At 42.1% G+C, this 15,041-nt stretch overlaps 1 protein-coding gene across 1 annotated transcript in view; it reads left to right on the plus strand.

Annotated features, from left to right (window-relative positions):
- sgip1a (SH3GL interacting endocytic adaptor 1a) overlaps positions 1–15,041 on the plus strand; it is a 126,036-nt gene that overhangs the window by 11,624 nt on the left and 99,371 nt on the right. The window contains exon 2 of the mRNA XM_055861621.1: positions 10,148–10,268. Coding sequence (XP_055717596.1) covers positions 10,226–10,268 — 43 coding nt within the window. The 5' untranslated portion in view covers positions 10,148–10,225. The remainder of the gene's footprint in view (positions 1–10,147; positions 10,269–15,041) is intronic.

The raw sequence follows: 15,041 nt of genomic DNA on the forward strand, positions 1-15,041 counted from the left end.
ATATATATGTATATGTATATATGTGTATATATATATATATGGGTGTTTGTGGGTGTGTATGTATATGTATGTGTGTATATATATATGTATATGTGTATATATATATGTATATGTATATATATGTGTGTGTATATATGTATATGTGTATGTATATATATGTGTACATATATATATATACATTCATATATATATATATATATACACATATACATACACATATATTTATATGTATGTGTATATGTGTGTATGCATATATATATATATATATATGTGTGTGTGGGTGTGTGGGTGTGTGTATATATATATATGTGTATATATATATATGTATGTATATGTATATATGTATATGTATATATGCATATGTATACATACACACACACACACATATATATATTCCTCTTGTCCAGATGGGATAGGGCAGTGCGATGGCGTCTATTGGGCTGGTATGCAAATTGCAGTGGGTCTAGGGTGTCTGGTAAAATGGAGGTGATATGGTCCTTAACTAGCCTCTCAAAGCACTTCATAATGACAGAAGTGAGTGATGTGGTGTGATAGAAATTTAGTTAAGTTACTTTCACTTTCTTGGGTACAGGAACAATGGTGGACATCTTGAAGCAAGTGGGGACAACAGACTGGAATAGGGAGAGATTGAATATGTCCGTAAACACTCAAGCCAGCTGGTCTGCGCCTTCTCTTTGGATGAGGCTATGGATGCCTTCTGGGCCGGCAGCCTTGCGAGGGTTAACACGCTTAAATGTCTTACTCACGTCAGCCACAGAGAACGAGAGCTCACAGTCTACGGTGGCCCGCGTCGGCGGCACTGTGTTTCTCTCGAAGCAGGCGAAGAAGGTGTTTAGCTTGTCCGGGAGCTAGACGTTGGTGTCCGCGACGTGGCTGGTTTTCCCTTTATAATCTGTGATTGTCTGGAGTCTCTGCCACATACGTCCCGTCTGAAACCGTTGAATTGCGACTCCACTATGTCTCTGTACTGACGTTTTGCCTGTTTATTTGCCTTACAGAGGTCATACCTGGACTGTTTGTACTCAACCATATTCCCAGTCACCTTGCTATGGTTAACCTGTCTAGGATCAGCGTGGCGCTAGCGGCACCCCCCCCCCCCCCCCCCCCCCACTGAAAAACCAGTGCCGCGAAATTCAAAAAAAATATTTTTTTTAAATATTTAACTTTCACACATTAAAGTCCAATACAGCTAATGAAAGACACAGATCTTATGAATCCAGTCAACATTTCCGATTTTTAAAATGTTTTACAGGGAAGACACAATATGTAAAGATGTACATCTATTACCTAAAAACACATTAGCATAATCCACCATCTTTTATTTGTCCACCAACACCAGTAGCCATCACCAATTCGGCTAAACTAAGATATTTATAGCCCCTAACCAACAAAAAAACTCATTAGATGACAGTCTGATAACATATTTATGGTATGGGATAGGTTTTGTTAGAAAAAAGTGCATATTTCAGGTATATGGCATAGTTTACAATTGCACCCACCATCACAAATGGACTAGAATAATTACAATGAGCAACGTGTTTACCTAACTACTAATCATCAAACATTTCGTAAAAATACACAGCATACACGAATCGAAAGACACAGATCCTGTGAATACAGACAATATTTCAGATTTTCTAAGTGTCTTACAGCGAAAACACAATAAATCGTTATATTAGCTTAGCACATAGCAATTAGCAGCCCAGCATTGATTCTAGCCAAAGTGAGCGATAAAAGTCAACATCGCCAAAAGATATTAATTTTTTCACTAACCTTCTCAGAATTCTTCCGATGACACTCCTGTAACATCACATTACAACATGCATATACAGTTTGATCGAAAATGTTTATATTTAGCCACCAAAATCATGGTTAGACAATGTGAAATGTAGACAAGCTGGTAAAGAAAACGTCCTTGCGCCACTTAGACAGTGATCTACTCTTATACATAAATACTCATAAACGTGACTAAAAAATATAGGGTGGACAGGGATTGATAGACAATTTAATTCTTAATACAATTGCGTTATTACATTTTTTAATTTATCCTTACTTTTCAATACAGTTTGCGCCAAGCGAAGCTACGTCAAAAAACATGGCGTCCTAAGCCACTAAAATGTTTCGACAGAAACACGATTTATCATAATAAAAATGTCCTACCTTGAGCTGTTCTTCCATCAGTATCTTGGGCAAAGGATCCTTTCTTGGGAGAAATCGTCTTTTGGTGGAAAGCTGTCCTCTTGCCATGTGGAAATGTCAACTGAGTTCGGGATGAACTGAAAAGCATGCCCAACTTTTCACATCGTTGCAAAAATAAATGTCCCAAAATCGCACTAAACGGATATAAATTGCTATAAAACGCTTTAAATTAACTACTTTATGATGTTTGTAACTCCTATAACGAGTGAAAAGATGACCGGAGAAATATAACAGGCTAAACTAACGCTTGGAACAGGAGAGGGTCGGTGTCTTCCACGCGCGTTACGCAGCTCCCAAAGAATGACTAGCTTCAGAGTTTTTTCATTTGTAGGGCCTGTGAACGCGCAATCGAGCCCGTTGGAATCGTCATCACGTAAAGGCATCCAGGGGAAGACGTAAGAAGTGTCCGTATAGTCATAGCAACGACAGTGCCCTTTTAACTGACTTCAGAAAAGTGGCCAACATTTCTCAAATCTGACTCCATGTCAGGGAAATTGCTGTAGAATGGGCTCTGTTCCACTTAGAGACAAAATTTCAACTCCTATAGAAACTATAGACTGTTTTCTATCCAATAATAATAATAATATGCATATTGTACGATCAAGGATTTTGTGGGAAGCCGTTTAAAAAATTAGCCACATTAGCATAAATAGTCTAAACAGCGCCCCCATCCCCAACAGGTTAAATGCGGTGGTTCGTGCTTTTAGTTTTCTGTGAATGCTGCCATCTATCCAGGGTTTGCACAGTGTAATTTCTTTAGCCGTTGTGGTATCGGCTTGAGGGGGAATATACACAGCTGTGACGATGACCGAAGATAATTATCTTGGGAGGTAATGCGGTTGGCATTTGATTGTGAGCTATTCTAGGTTGGTGAACAAAAGGACTTGAGTTCCTGTACATTACTAATATCACACCATGAGTAGTTAATCATGAAACATACACCTCCACCTTTCTTTTTCCCGGAGAGCTCTTTATACCTGTCTACGCTATGTACTGAGAACCCAGCTGACTGTATGGACGGGGACAGTATATCCAGAAAGAGCCATAATTCTGTGAAACAGTATGTTACAGTCCCTGACTCTCTGGAAGGAGATCCTCGCCCTGAGCTTGTCTACTTTATTGTCCAGAGATTGAACATTAGCTAGTAATATACTTGGAAGCGGTGGGTGGTAGAGTCCACTCCGAATACCTCTGCTCCGCCAGCTGCGTCTTGGATCAGTCTCTGGGATAAGTGGAATTGCCTTGGGGGGTACGAAGAAAGGGTCCAATTAAGGAAAGTCATATTTCTGGTCGAAATGCTGGTGATTTACTGCCGCTCTAATATCCAAAAGTTATTTCCGGCTGTAATAATAACCCCCGCCAAAATAAAAAATAATACTGCATAAGTTGCTTAGGAGCCATGAACAGTGCGACCATGTATATCGGCGGCATCTTGTTAGGATAATTTAGTTGCTAATGGCAGCCTGCAGTACCCCAGTCAGCATTTAACTTGTGTTACTCAATGAGAGGTGGCAGCACTCAGCACTGAACGTAACTTCCTGGAACAGCTCAAACTGTGCATGTTATGTCTCCATGAGACGCCATCTTAACCGACTTCATTTGTTTGTGAACCATGTCAATGTAGACAAACACTGTATGGCCTCAAAACATGGTTAAAACTACAATTTTGATGACATGGATGGTCAATCCTTGCATCCAGAGCTTTCTATGAATTTGAAAGTGGTTACAATCCTCCATCCCCATCCTTCAGCTTTTACCTAAACAGTGGCAGGGAAGATCCTTTGTTATTATTTGAACAGCAGTTTGCCCCTTTTAAGGTACACTAAGTAGTATGACATCATCATATACAGAAAAGTGACTTACTGTGGAGTGGCCTAAATTGAAGGACTTGACTATGAATTTCTCTGTCCTCTCTCCTTGCTCTCTCTACGGAGACCCCACCACTGTAATGAAAAGAGCTGCCTCAGCCAAAGGATCAATACTTCTGTGTGGATGTATAGCTAGAATTAGAAGGAATAAGATCCCATTTAGACTCTATTGTGCAGGTGATTTATTTGCATCACTAGGTAATCACATATTATGTATGGTCTGCTGCAACGACAGTGTTTTCAGGATGTTTTGTGTTAAGACTCTAGCTCTGCTCTGTGAGGAACTCTTTCCTTTCAAAGACATCTGTGGTGTGGTGAATTTTCTTTATATCTGAAAGGTATTGCCAGCGACAAAGCCTGTACTTGTATTTGCTGCAATAATCATAATTGCCGTGATTTTTTTTAAAGTCCTGCGAACCCCTCAGAAGAAAGGTCAACGTACATCTTACCGTCTTTCCCTCGCGTTAAATCATGAACATTCAATTGTTTAGTATTTTAATCAACTTTTAATTTCATTTATAGTGACAGAGGGGTACAAAGAAAACAAAGAGTAGTCACATTAACCCTCCCTCCACCTGAAGCACTGACACAACGCATAATATTTTACCACAAACACTGCAGCAGAAGTGAACTCATTCTCTGCTACTCTTTTGTTTGCATGAGGCTACAATACATCAAGTTTCCTAGGGAAGCTGTGAAGCCAGCTGTAGCTTATTGCATGATTGTGTTCATGAGTCTGTTATTAAAGGTGTATGTATATAGATTTTCATTAAATCATGTATGGCTACAAATATTGTATATACATTCCTTCATATGGGCAGAATATTGTAGCCTAGGCTTATATACATTTGTTCATATGGGTATATAAACTGTGGCTCCTTGAAAGCGCCTCAGCTACAGCATTTGTTTGTCTGAAAGGGTAGCCTACACTATGTCGCCAGGAATGCCCCCACGAAACCTGGAGATAGTTTCGAAACATCACTGAATGGGCATTAAACTTTTCGGTAAAGAAATGCCGCTTCTGAAGCAGGGCTAAAGTCCATCGCTAGGCAACCAAAACTGTCAATTAAATTATCTCGAGCTGCCTACGTGCAGCCCATTCACTCCTAAGAAAAGTTATTTGAAGTTTGTTTAATACAATGGCTTACGAATACATGTAGTAGAAAGAAAACACATCTGTCTACCCTACCATAAAAAACTGCAGAAAAACTACACAACAGGATATCAATCAGCAACGTTTATTCCCCCACCCACACTCAGTCATGAAATTAAACAAACAGAAAAGGGCAGGATACTAAACCTTTACCCTCACACCCTCCCTCCCTCAAAACACACACATTTAATAGGATGCAGCAGAACCGCAGGAAAGGAAGTGTAGCTAGATTTAAATATTTAGTATATGTCAATCTAGCAAGCCAACCAACTAAAAGCAACTCTCTCTAGACAATGTTTTGATTTGTTGCAAACGTTAGATTGTTAGCTACCTAACTGGCTAGCCACCTTTTGAAAGGGAGCCATATAAACATTGCCCTTTTTTTTTCAGGCAACATACTGCAAATCCTATGTGAATTCCAATACTGGTGTTGTGCCCCACATTCAGCCAAGGGGAAACAACAGACTGCTGCAAACTGATTGGCTGAATACAATACGCAGTGGAGGAAAAAGTACCCAATTGTCATACCTTAATAGAAAATGACTCAAGTAAAAGTGAAAGTCACCAGTAAAATCCTACTTGAGTAAAAGTATTTGGTTTTAAATATACTTAAGTATCAAAAGTAAATGTAATTGATAAAATATACTTTAGTATTGAAAGTTTAACTATACATAATTTCAAATTCCTTATATTAAGCACACCAGACGACACCATTTTCTTTTTTTCCCCTCAACTAGCAGCTTCATAAAAAATTACCCGCAAACACCAGTCTCAACGTCAACAGTGAAGAGGTGATTCCGGAATGCTGGCCTTCTAGGCAGAGTTCCTCTGTCCAGTATCTGTGTTCTTTTGCCCATTTTAATCTTTTATTTTTATTGGCCAGTCTGAGATACGGCTTTTTCTTTCAAACTTTGCCTAGAAGGCCAGCATCCCGGAGTCGCCTCTTCACTGTTGACATTGAGACTGGTGTTTTGCGGATACTATTTAATGAAGCTGCTAGCTGAGGACTTGTGAGGCATCTGTTTCTCAAACTAGACACTCTAATGTACTTGTCCTATTGCTCAGTTGTGCACCGGGGCTTCCCACTCCTCTTTCTATTCTAGTTAGAGCCAGTTTGCGCTGTTCTGTGAAGGGAGAAGTGCACGAGATGTTGTACGAGATCCTCAGTTTCTTGACAATTTCTCGCATGGAATAACCTTCATTACTCAGAACAAGAATAGACTGACGAGCTTCAGAAGAAAGATCTTTGTTTCTGGCCATTTTGAGCCTGTAATCAAACCCACAAATGCTGATGCTCCAGATACTTAACTAGTCTAAAGAAGGCCAGTTTTATTGCTTCTTTAATCAGAACTACAGTTTTCAGCTGTGCTAACATAATTGCAAAAGGGGTTTTCTAATGATTGCAAAGGTTTTCTAATGATAAACTTGGATTAGCTAACACAATGTGCCATTGGAACACAGGAGTGATGGTTGCTGATAATGGGCCTCTGTACGCCTATGTAGATATTCCATTAAAAATCAGCCGTTTCCTCCCTCCCGGGTGGCGCAGTGGTCTTGGGCACTGCATCGCAGCGCTAGCTGTGCCACCAAAGACTCTGGGTTCGCGCCCAGGCTCTGTTGCAGCCGGCCGCGACCGGGAGGTCCGTGGGGCGACGCACAATTGGCCTAGCGTCGTCCGGGTCAGGGAGGGTTTGGCCGGTAGGGATATCCTTGTCTCATCACACACCAGCAACTCCTGTGGCGGGCCGGGCGCAGTGTGCGCTAACCACGGTCGCCAGGTGCACGGTGTTCCCTCCGACACATTGGTGCGGCTGGCTTCCGGGTTGGAGGCGCGCTGTGTTAAGAAGCAGTGCGGCTTGTTGGGTTGTGTTTCGGAGGACGCATGGCTTTCGACCTTCGTCTTTCCCGAGCCCGTACGGAAGTTGTAGCGATGAGACAAGATAGTAATTACTAACAATTGGATACCATGAAATTGGGGAGAAAAGGGGATAAAATGTAATTTAAAAAATAAATAAAAAATCAGCCGTTTCCAGCTACAATAGTCATTTACAATATTAACAATATCTACACTGTATTTCTGATCAATTTGATGTCATTTTAATGGACACATGTTTTCTTTTTCTTTCAAAAACAAGGACATTTCTATGTGACCCCAAACTTTTGAACGGTAGAGTATAAAAAAAATGTTTTTTATGCTGCAGCACCCCCACTTCTCGCGGCTATGGTGAACACTGCTGCTGTTGTTGTCAACAAGGGATTTGAAGGGATCCAGAGGGGATTGATGGAGGAAAGATGTGCCAAGTGCAAGACTGCCCTCTGCTGCTGCAGATTGATAGAAAAAGGGGGTAAAGGTAGGTCAAAGAGAGAGAAAGAGACAAAGGGAGTGAGAAAGGGAGAGGATGAGGGGGATGCTTTGGCAGCCTATTTTTTCCCAATTCTCCTGCATTTGAAATGGAAATTCCCCCCACCGTGTTCCAGTGTCAATCCTGTGGAAGGAATAGCTGCCAATTAAGAACTACTTTATCATGAATTAAACCTACTTCAGATATAAATGTCGAGGGCAAGATGTCGAGCTCGGCTGAAAGTGGTGGAGGAAAGGGAGATTCATCGAGATGAGATTACACTGCAGAAGCAGGCTCCGCTCTCATATACCGATATCAATGACATCATTCTCACTGCTCGGGAGCTGAGAGGGCGATGCATGACTGTAAGGATAGGTCATTCAGTATTTTGAGTCTGTTGACCCAGCCAGCTGTCATGTTTTATATATGAGTTATAAGTGTGTAATAGATGTACTCACATCAGGACTCATAATCCAATCACAGCTATACTGGTTTGATGGAGACTATATCAGATCAGGCCTGCTGAGACGGGCAGTGTCCCGCTTCAACTGGATAGTCTAGGCTTAGAACAACTGTGTCCTATCTGGTTTTACATTTCTTGATGCATTTTAATGTGTCCGTCTGTCGTTACAGTCATGCAGTCTAAGACGACATAAAAATAAAATGTATTAGCCGCAGATATTGTGCAATCTATTGCGTTATTTGTTTCTGCCATTAGGATTCAATTGCATTTTGATGTGGTAGGTAATTTGATCTGTTTTAGACCTACTCCTCTATTTAACATTAGGTGACCCCTGACATCTAAGGGTGGTTGACCGTTGCATAACAGTGGCATTTAAAATACATCTCAACACTTCTGCCAAGTGTTATAATCAGTGATGAGTTTACAAGGCCAGTGTTATGAGAGGGAGGGTGAGAGATGCACTGTTACAATACAACCAGCAGAGGGAAGCATATGGCACTAATGTCTCTGCAGCAGAAAGTTTGTCTTTACATCCTTTTTATGGTACAGTTTTATTTTCTGCGTAAATGAAAGACTGTTAAAGAGGGCTGAACTTCCTGATTTAGCCTTGGTTTCAATTCTACTTATTAGGAAATGCGACAGAATGAGATTTGTGTATTTGAGGAGTCCTTTAATGTGTGTGTGTGTGTGTGTGTGTGTGTGTGTGTGTGTGTGTGTGTTTGTGTGTGTGTGTGTGTGTGTGTGTGTGTGTGTGTGTGTGTGTGTGTGTGTGTGTGTGTGTGTGTGTGTGTGTGTGTGTGTGTGCGTGCGTGCGTGCGTGCGTGCGTGCGTGCGTGCGTGCGTGCGTGCGTGCGTGCGTGCGTGCGTGTTCAAATGTGGGAAGCGTTTGTACTCACTCAGCCAAAACAGTACAAAGTTAGTCACTCACCCGTTTAGATAACTTGAAACAGTCTAACCAGGTCTTGTGTCTGGAAAGTAGCCTAGACTTGCTAGCAAGCTAGCCAATTTATTTAGCCAATTAGCTTCAGCAGGCTGGAGCGATCTATGGGGCTAGTTAGGGACTCAAAACAAATTACACAATGTAAATGGGACAATATTTACATGTTGCACACCTTTTAGTTGTCTCATTAAATGCTTTCAATATTTATTATACATTTCTACAATTTATAGTTGGTTTGAGGTTTTAAGTCATTGAAAATTGGAGCTATTACATTTTGTAAATTACTGATGTTCCCTAACTTGCCCATAGGGATATCCAATATTAAACCAAATTTACTATGGGCGTTACGATCCAGTCATGTGCAGCTGCGCTCTGAATTTATGATTACTTCGGTCATGTGGGCATGTGGGCTGGATTTAAATACACCCAACCCAAGGAAAACTGTTATGGTGCCATTTTATTCCGTTACATATTTCTTTCCCCTAATTATCTTGCAAATTTGTGTTTTGGACGGGATTGACTTTATGACCAAAAATATTCTATTTACATTATGTAGTCAATTATGACACTAGAATAAATGTTTCTGACTCATATCGATGCCTCATAGGCACATTTCAAAAGGAGAAGTTGCTTATTACGTTCAGTTGCTCTTTAATCCTATTTCAGGTTATTTCTTTACTAATTTGACACATTTTCCCTGTTCTCACCTTTTATCGCTCTTCTTCATCTTTCCTGTTGCTCTTCTTCCTCTCTCTTGTATCTCTTCTTCATTTCTCCTTCCTCTCCTTCCTATTTTCCCTCTTTCTTCCAGGGTGAAAGGGTTTAGTGTCATTGTACCAGTTTGCACAGAGAAGTTGGTGTGTTGTATACAGGGCAGGTACACTCAGGTTGTTTGTGTATGGATGGAAGATAGGGGGGGGGGGGGGGGGGCAGTAGGCGGGAGCGGAAGGGGCACCTTCACTGACTGACAGAGTGGCCCAGACAGCACTTCTACAGAACATTACATTACCATTCTCCACAGGTCCTTCAGTGTGTGTGTGTGTCCTCTCAGCCAGGGTACTCAGTCAGGCACCGTCGTCATCACTCCTCTAATGCGACTGGTCCCTCTCTTTCTTTCTCTCCTCACAGACTCCTTGACATCTATCTCTCTTCTCCCTACAGTTCTCTTTTCATCCCTTCGTCCTTCCATCCGCCTGTGGACCTACAGATATGCGACCTGCTCCATGGAGATTGCTTTAGATGGCTGAAGAGCTGTGTACTGGCTGGTTTCGCATTGTTGTAGGTATGACTACCTCTCTCTTTCCTCACCTGTCTGTCAATTTCCTCTGTATAAATGTGTCTGGGGGTATTCCAGTACTGCACTGTCTGCGTTGTGGTGCTTACAAGTATTTGTATTCTATAGTTGAGTTGTGGGCGTTCATTTATGTATGTTTGAGTTTATTTATATTTTTACGGGGACAGTGCACATTATTCAACGTTTCAGTAAAAGTGCCGGTTTTTGCCAGCCGGCTAATTTTCAACCTCAGACCCCTCCACGCGTACCTGTTACTCTGTGAGTTGTGTGTGTATACATAACCCTCCACGTGTACCTGTTACTCTGTGAGTTGTGTGTGTATACATACCCCTCCACGTGTACCCGTTACTCTGTGAGTTGAGTGTGTATACATACCCCTCCATGTGTACCTGTTACTCTGTGAGTTGTGTGTGTATACATACCCCTCCACGTGTACCCGTTACTCTGTGAGTTGTGTGTGTATACATACCCCTCCACGTGTACCTGTTACTCTGTGAGTTGTGTGTGTATACATACCCCTCCACGTGTACCCGTTACTCTGTGAGTTGAGTGTGTATACATACCCCTCCACGTGTACCTGTTACTCTGTGAGTTGTGTGTGTATACATACCCCTCCACGTGTACCCGTTACTCTGTGAGTTGTGTGTGTATACATACCCCTCCACGTGTACCTGTTACTCTGTGAGTTGTGTGTGTATACATACCCCTCCACGTGTACCCGTTACTCTGTGAGTTGTGTGTGTATACATACCCCTCCACATGTACCCGTTACTCTGTGAGTTGTGTGTGTGTGCGTGTGTATATACATACCCCTCCACGTGTACCCATTACTCTGTGAGTTGTGTGTGTGTGTATACATACCCCTCCACCTGTACCCGTTACTCTGAGTTGTGTGTGTGTGTGTGTGTGTATACATACCCCTCCACGTGTACCCGTTACTCTGTGAGTTGTGTGTGTGTGTGTGTATACATAACCCTCCACGTGTACCCGTTACTCTGTGAGTTGAGTGTGTGGTGTTTGATGCAGAAGCCTCACAGAGAGCTATTACACTGAACAAAAATATAAACGCACCATGTAAACGCATCATTCACCTGATTCCTGCCGCTCTGGATCATTACACCGGATCATTACTCTGGATCATCGCAGCTAGCTAGCTGAAAACAAGTGGCTACTGTTAGCTAACGCCTCTGTCCCGAAGCAAGCACCAGCTAGCCTTGAGTTAGCCTCGAGCTAGGCCCATATACCAGCTAATTCTAGGACTACAATACCTCCTTTGCCGATTGGCCTGGACCCTTTATTGTCGGCACGGAGCCCCGCCAATCCATCACGACTGGACTGCCGACGTGATCGCTCAATGTGGTCTCAACAGGCTATTCTGTTATGATGTCACCGAAGAACCATCTACTAGCCCCGGCCCGCTAGCTTCATGGTTGGGATGGTGTTCTTCGGCTTGCAAGCCTCCCCCTTTTTCCACCAAACATAACAATGGTAATTATGGCCAAACAGTTCTATTTTTGTTTCATCAGACCAGAGGACATTTCTCCAAAAAGTACAATCTTTGTCCCCATGAGCAGTTGCAAACTTTATGGTGGTTTTGGAGCAGTGGCTTCTTCCTGGCTGAGCAGCCTTTCAGGTTGTGTTGATATAGGACTCGTTTTACTGTGGATATAGATATTTTTGTACCTGTTTCCTCCAGCATCTTCGCAAGGTCCTTTGCTGTTGTTCTGGAATTGATTTGCACTTTTTGCTCCAAAGTATGTTCATCTCTAGGAGATAGAACACGTTTCCTTCCTGAGCGGTATGACGGCTGCGTGGTCCCATAGTGTTTATACTTGCATACTATTGTTTGTACAGATGAACCTGGTACCTTCAGGAGTTTGGAAATTGCTCCCAAGAATGAACCAGACTTGTGGAGGTCTACACATTTTTTCTGAGGTCTTGGCTGATTTCTTTTGATTTTCCCATGATGTCAAGCAAAGAGGCACTGCGTTTGAAGGTAGGCCTTGAAATACATCCACAGGTACACCTCCAATTGACTCAAATGATGTCAATTAGCCTATAAGAAGCTTCTAAAGCCATGACATAATTTTCTGGAATTTTCCAAGCTGTTTAAAGGCACAGTCAACTAAGTGTATGTAAACTTCTGACCCACTGGAATTGTGATACAGTGAATTATAAGTGAAACAATCTGTCTGTAAACAATTGTTGGAAATTACTTGTGTCATGCACAAAGTAGATGTCCTAACCGACATGCCAAAACGATAGTTTTTTGTGGAGTGGTTGAAAAAGGAGTTTTAATGACTTTCAGTGCCCCCATTGTTGGAATAACCTGCAAAAATCATTGGATCTTGACTCCCTGTTGCCGCTAGGGCATTAGTTTAATGAATTTATTGAGGATTGCAGTTGTTTTGATTGATTGTAATGGTTTATTTGTTGAGATTGTAGTATTGTAATTGTACCTTTTATTTAAAAAAGATATATATATATATATATATATATTATTTTGGTTTTATTTGGAATGTTTATTTTCTTGATTGTGAAATGTTTTGTACTCAGGGCATCATTGTGAATTTGACCCTGTTCTCAATTGGGCTCCCCTGAATAAATACAACTTAAATTAAAAAAGAACATAAAAAAACACCTGACTCAACTAATCAATTAATTACTTCTTCAATTTAGACCATCATTGGTTGAATCAGGTGTTTTAGAGCTGGGCTGGAACAAATGCCTGCATACCCTGGCCTGTAGCTCTCCTGGGCCAGAGTAAGCATGCGTCAATAAGCATGCTTGGTGTAGGCTGTTATTGTAACAGTGATTCCACAGGCCTCTCTGTTAACCAGTGTAAATCTCCTCCACAGCCCTGTCAACAGACACAGGAAGAGACTGCACCCTTGGGGGTGCAGTCAAACTGCCATGCTCTGAGGGGCTTTGTCCATTCTAGTAATTGTATTTCTATTGCTGGAACACTGGAGTAGAGCTCGGGAATGGTAGGCTTCCGCTCTAAATCTCTATGGAGATATCTATGGCACTCCTCTGCTTTCCTGTTCTCTCCTCCCATCTCATCTCTTCTCCACTCACCCTTTTCCTCTTATTCCCTCATCATCTGTTATTTCCTATCCTCTATTGTTTAACCCCATGATCATCTCCTTTTTTCTCTATTTTCTTCTTGTCTCTTCTTCCCTCTCTCTCTCGGTTGTCTTGCGTGTTTCTTTGTCTCATATTGTAGTAGTCCCTGGTGGGTAAGGTGCCAGTTTCCTAGTGCCCTTGTTGCTGGTTGGAAGTGTCCAGTCTTCTTAGAGTGAACTTTGGCATTTCATCTCTTCTCTCGATGCCACTATGCATCCATGGCTTAGAGCTTCAGGTGTTATTTTATTACTGTGATTATTATTATTTGACCATGCTGGTCATTTATGAACATTTGAACAACATTTGAACACCATGTTCTGTTATAATCTCCACCCGGCACAGCCAGAAGAGGACTGGCCACCCCTCATAGCCTGGTTCCTCTCTAGGTTTCTTCCTAGGTTTCGGCCTTTCTAGGGAGCTTTTCCTAGCCACCGTGCTTCTTCACCTGCATTGCTTGCTGTTTGGGGTTTTAGGCTGGATTTCTGTACAGCACTTTGAGATATCAGCTGATGTACGAAGGGCTATATAAATAAACTTGATTTGATTTATTTAAAAAACACTCCCTCTCCCCTTCTCCTCACTTTTCACTGGCTGGCGGCTAAATCTCCTGTGAGCACTGGGGGGCAGTGGAGGAGAGAAGCAACCTTGTCTGGCAGAGCTAGGGGGAGAGGGGGACGGATAAAGCAGGGGACTCCTCTCAGGAAGCATTTGCTGGCTGTTAAGTATACAGAGACAGGGAGCATGCCATGGCTTAATGAGGGGGAGAGGTGCAAGCAATGAATTTGGCAAGGGAGGAAAAGGGAGGGAGAGAGACAGGGGGGCAGGGAGAGAGAGAGCATTTCACATGGACCTGAGCATGACTGGGGAGAATGCATTGTGCATAAGGAAGCACAGGACTGGCTCAATTTAAAGTGTGACAGCATGTGTCTCTCAATATGTTTTCCTGTTTTAAGAAACCTAGCTTACATCTGTAATTAAATCCTAATCGTTTATAGATTTAGTATATTCTGCAGCTGCAAGTGAATTAATCATTTGTTGTGTAATACTATTTGTATTACTACAGTAGCTCTGTTGTTATGGAGACCTCAGCAGTGCTAGGCTAATTGTCAGTCTGTCCTGCAGCTCAGTCTCTGCTCCACAGCCAGAAACATAAACATCATCTCCCCCATCTCTCACTTTCTCCCCCATCTCTCTCTCTTTCTCCCCCATCTCTCTCTCTCTCTTTCTCCCCCATCTCTCTCTCTCTTTCTCCCCCATCTCTCTCTTTCACTCTTTGTTTTTGCTCCATTACGGGCCTGCTACACTATAGCCAACTGGCATCCGGCATTGCCGTCAGCCATCAGCCATTGAGGGAATGCTTCCTTTGAAATCAATGAAAGCTGCTTTACTGCCCTTGTTGCGTCATGTCCAATTGCAGCATCCAAGCTCAATAATCGCTGAGGTTAAACTCTCGATGGCTGACGATTGCGCGTTCATTCTATCTTGTGTATTGAAATAATGAGACATAACGTTTATTTTGGTTGCATATGGCCTCCACTAGACAGCACTGGTTATTTTACAAAGATTTATGAAATCAAGAAGCTACTATCTAACACAAACTGTAGCTAGCTAGCTACATTGACTATTTTCACAATG

The sequence above is a fragment of the Salvelinus fontinalis genome, chromosome 14, assembly GCF_029448725.1.
Source record: "Salvelinus fontinalis isolate EN_2023a chromosome 14, ASM2944872v1, whole genome shotgun sequence".
In the NCBI taxonomy this organism is placed as follows: domain Eukaryota; kingdom Metazoa; phylum Chordata; class Actinopteri; order Salmoniformes; family Salmonidae; genus Salvelinus; species Salvelinus fontinalis.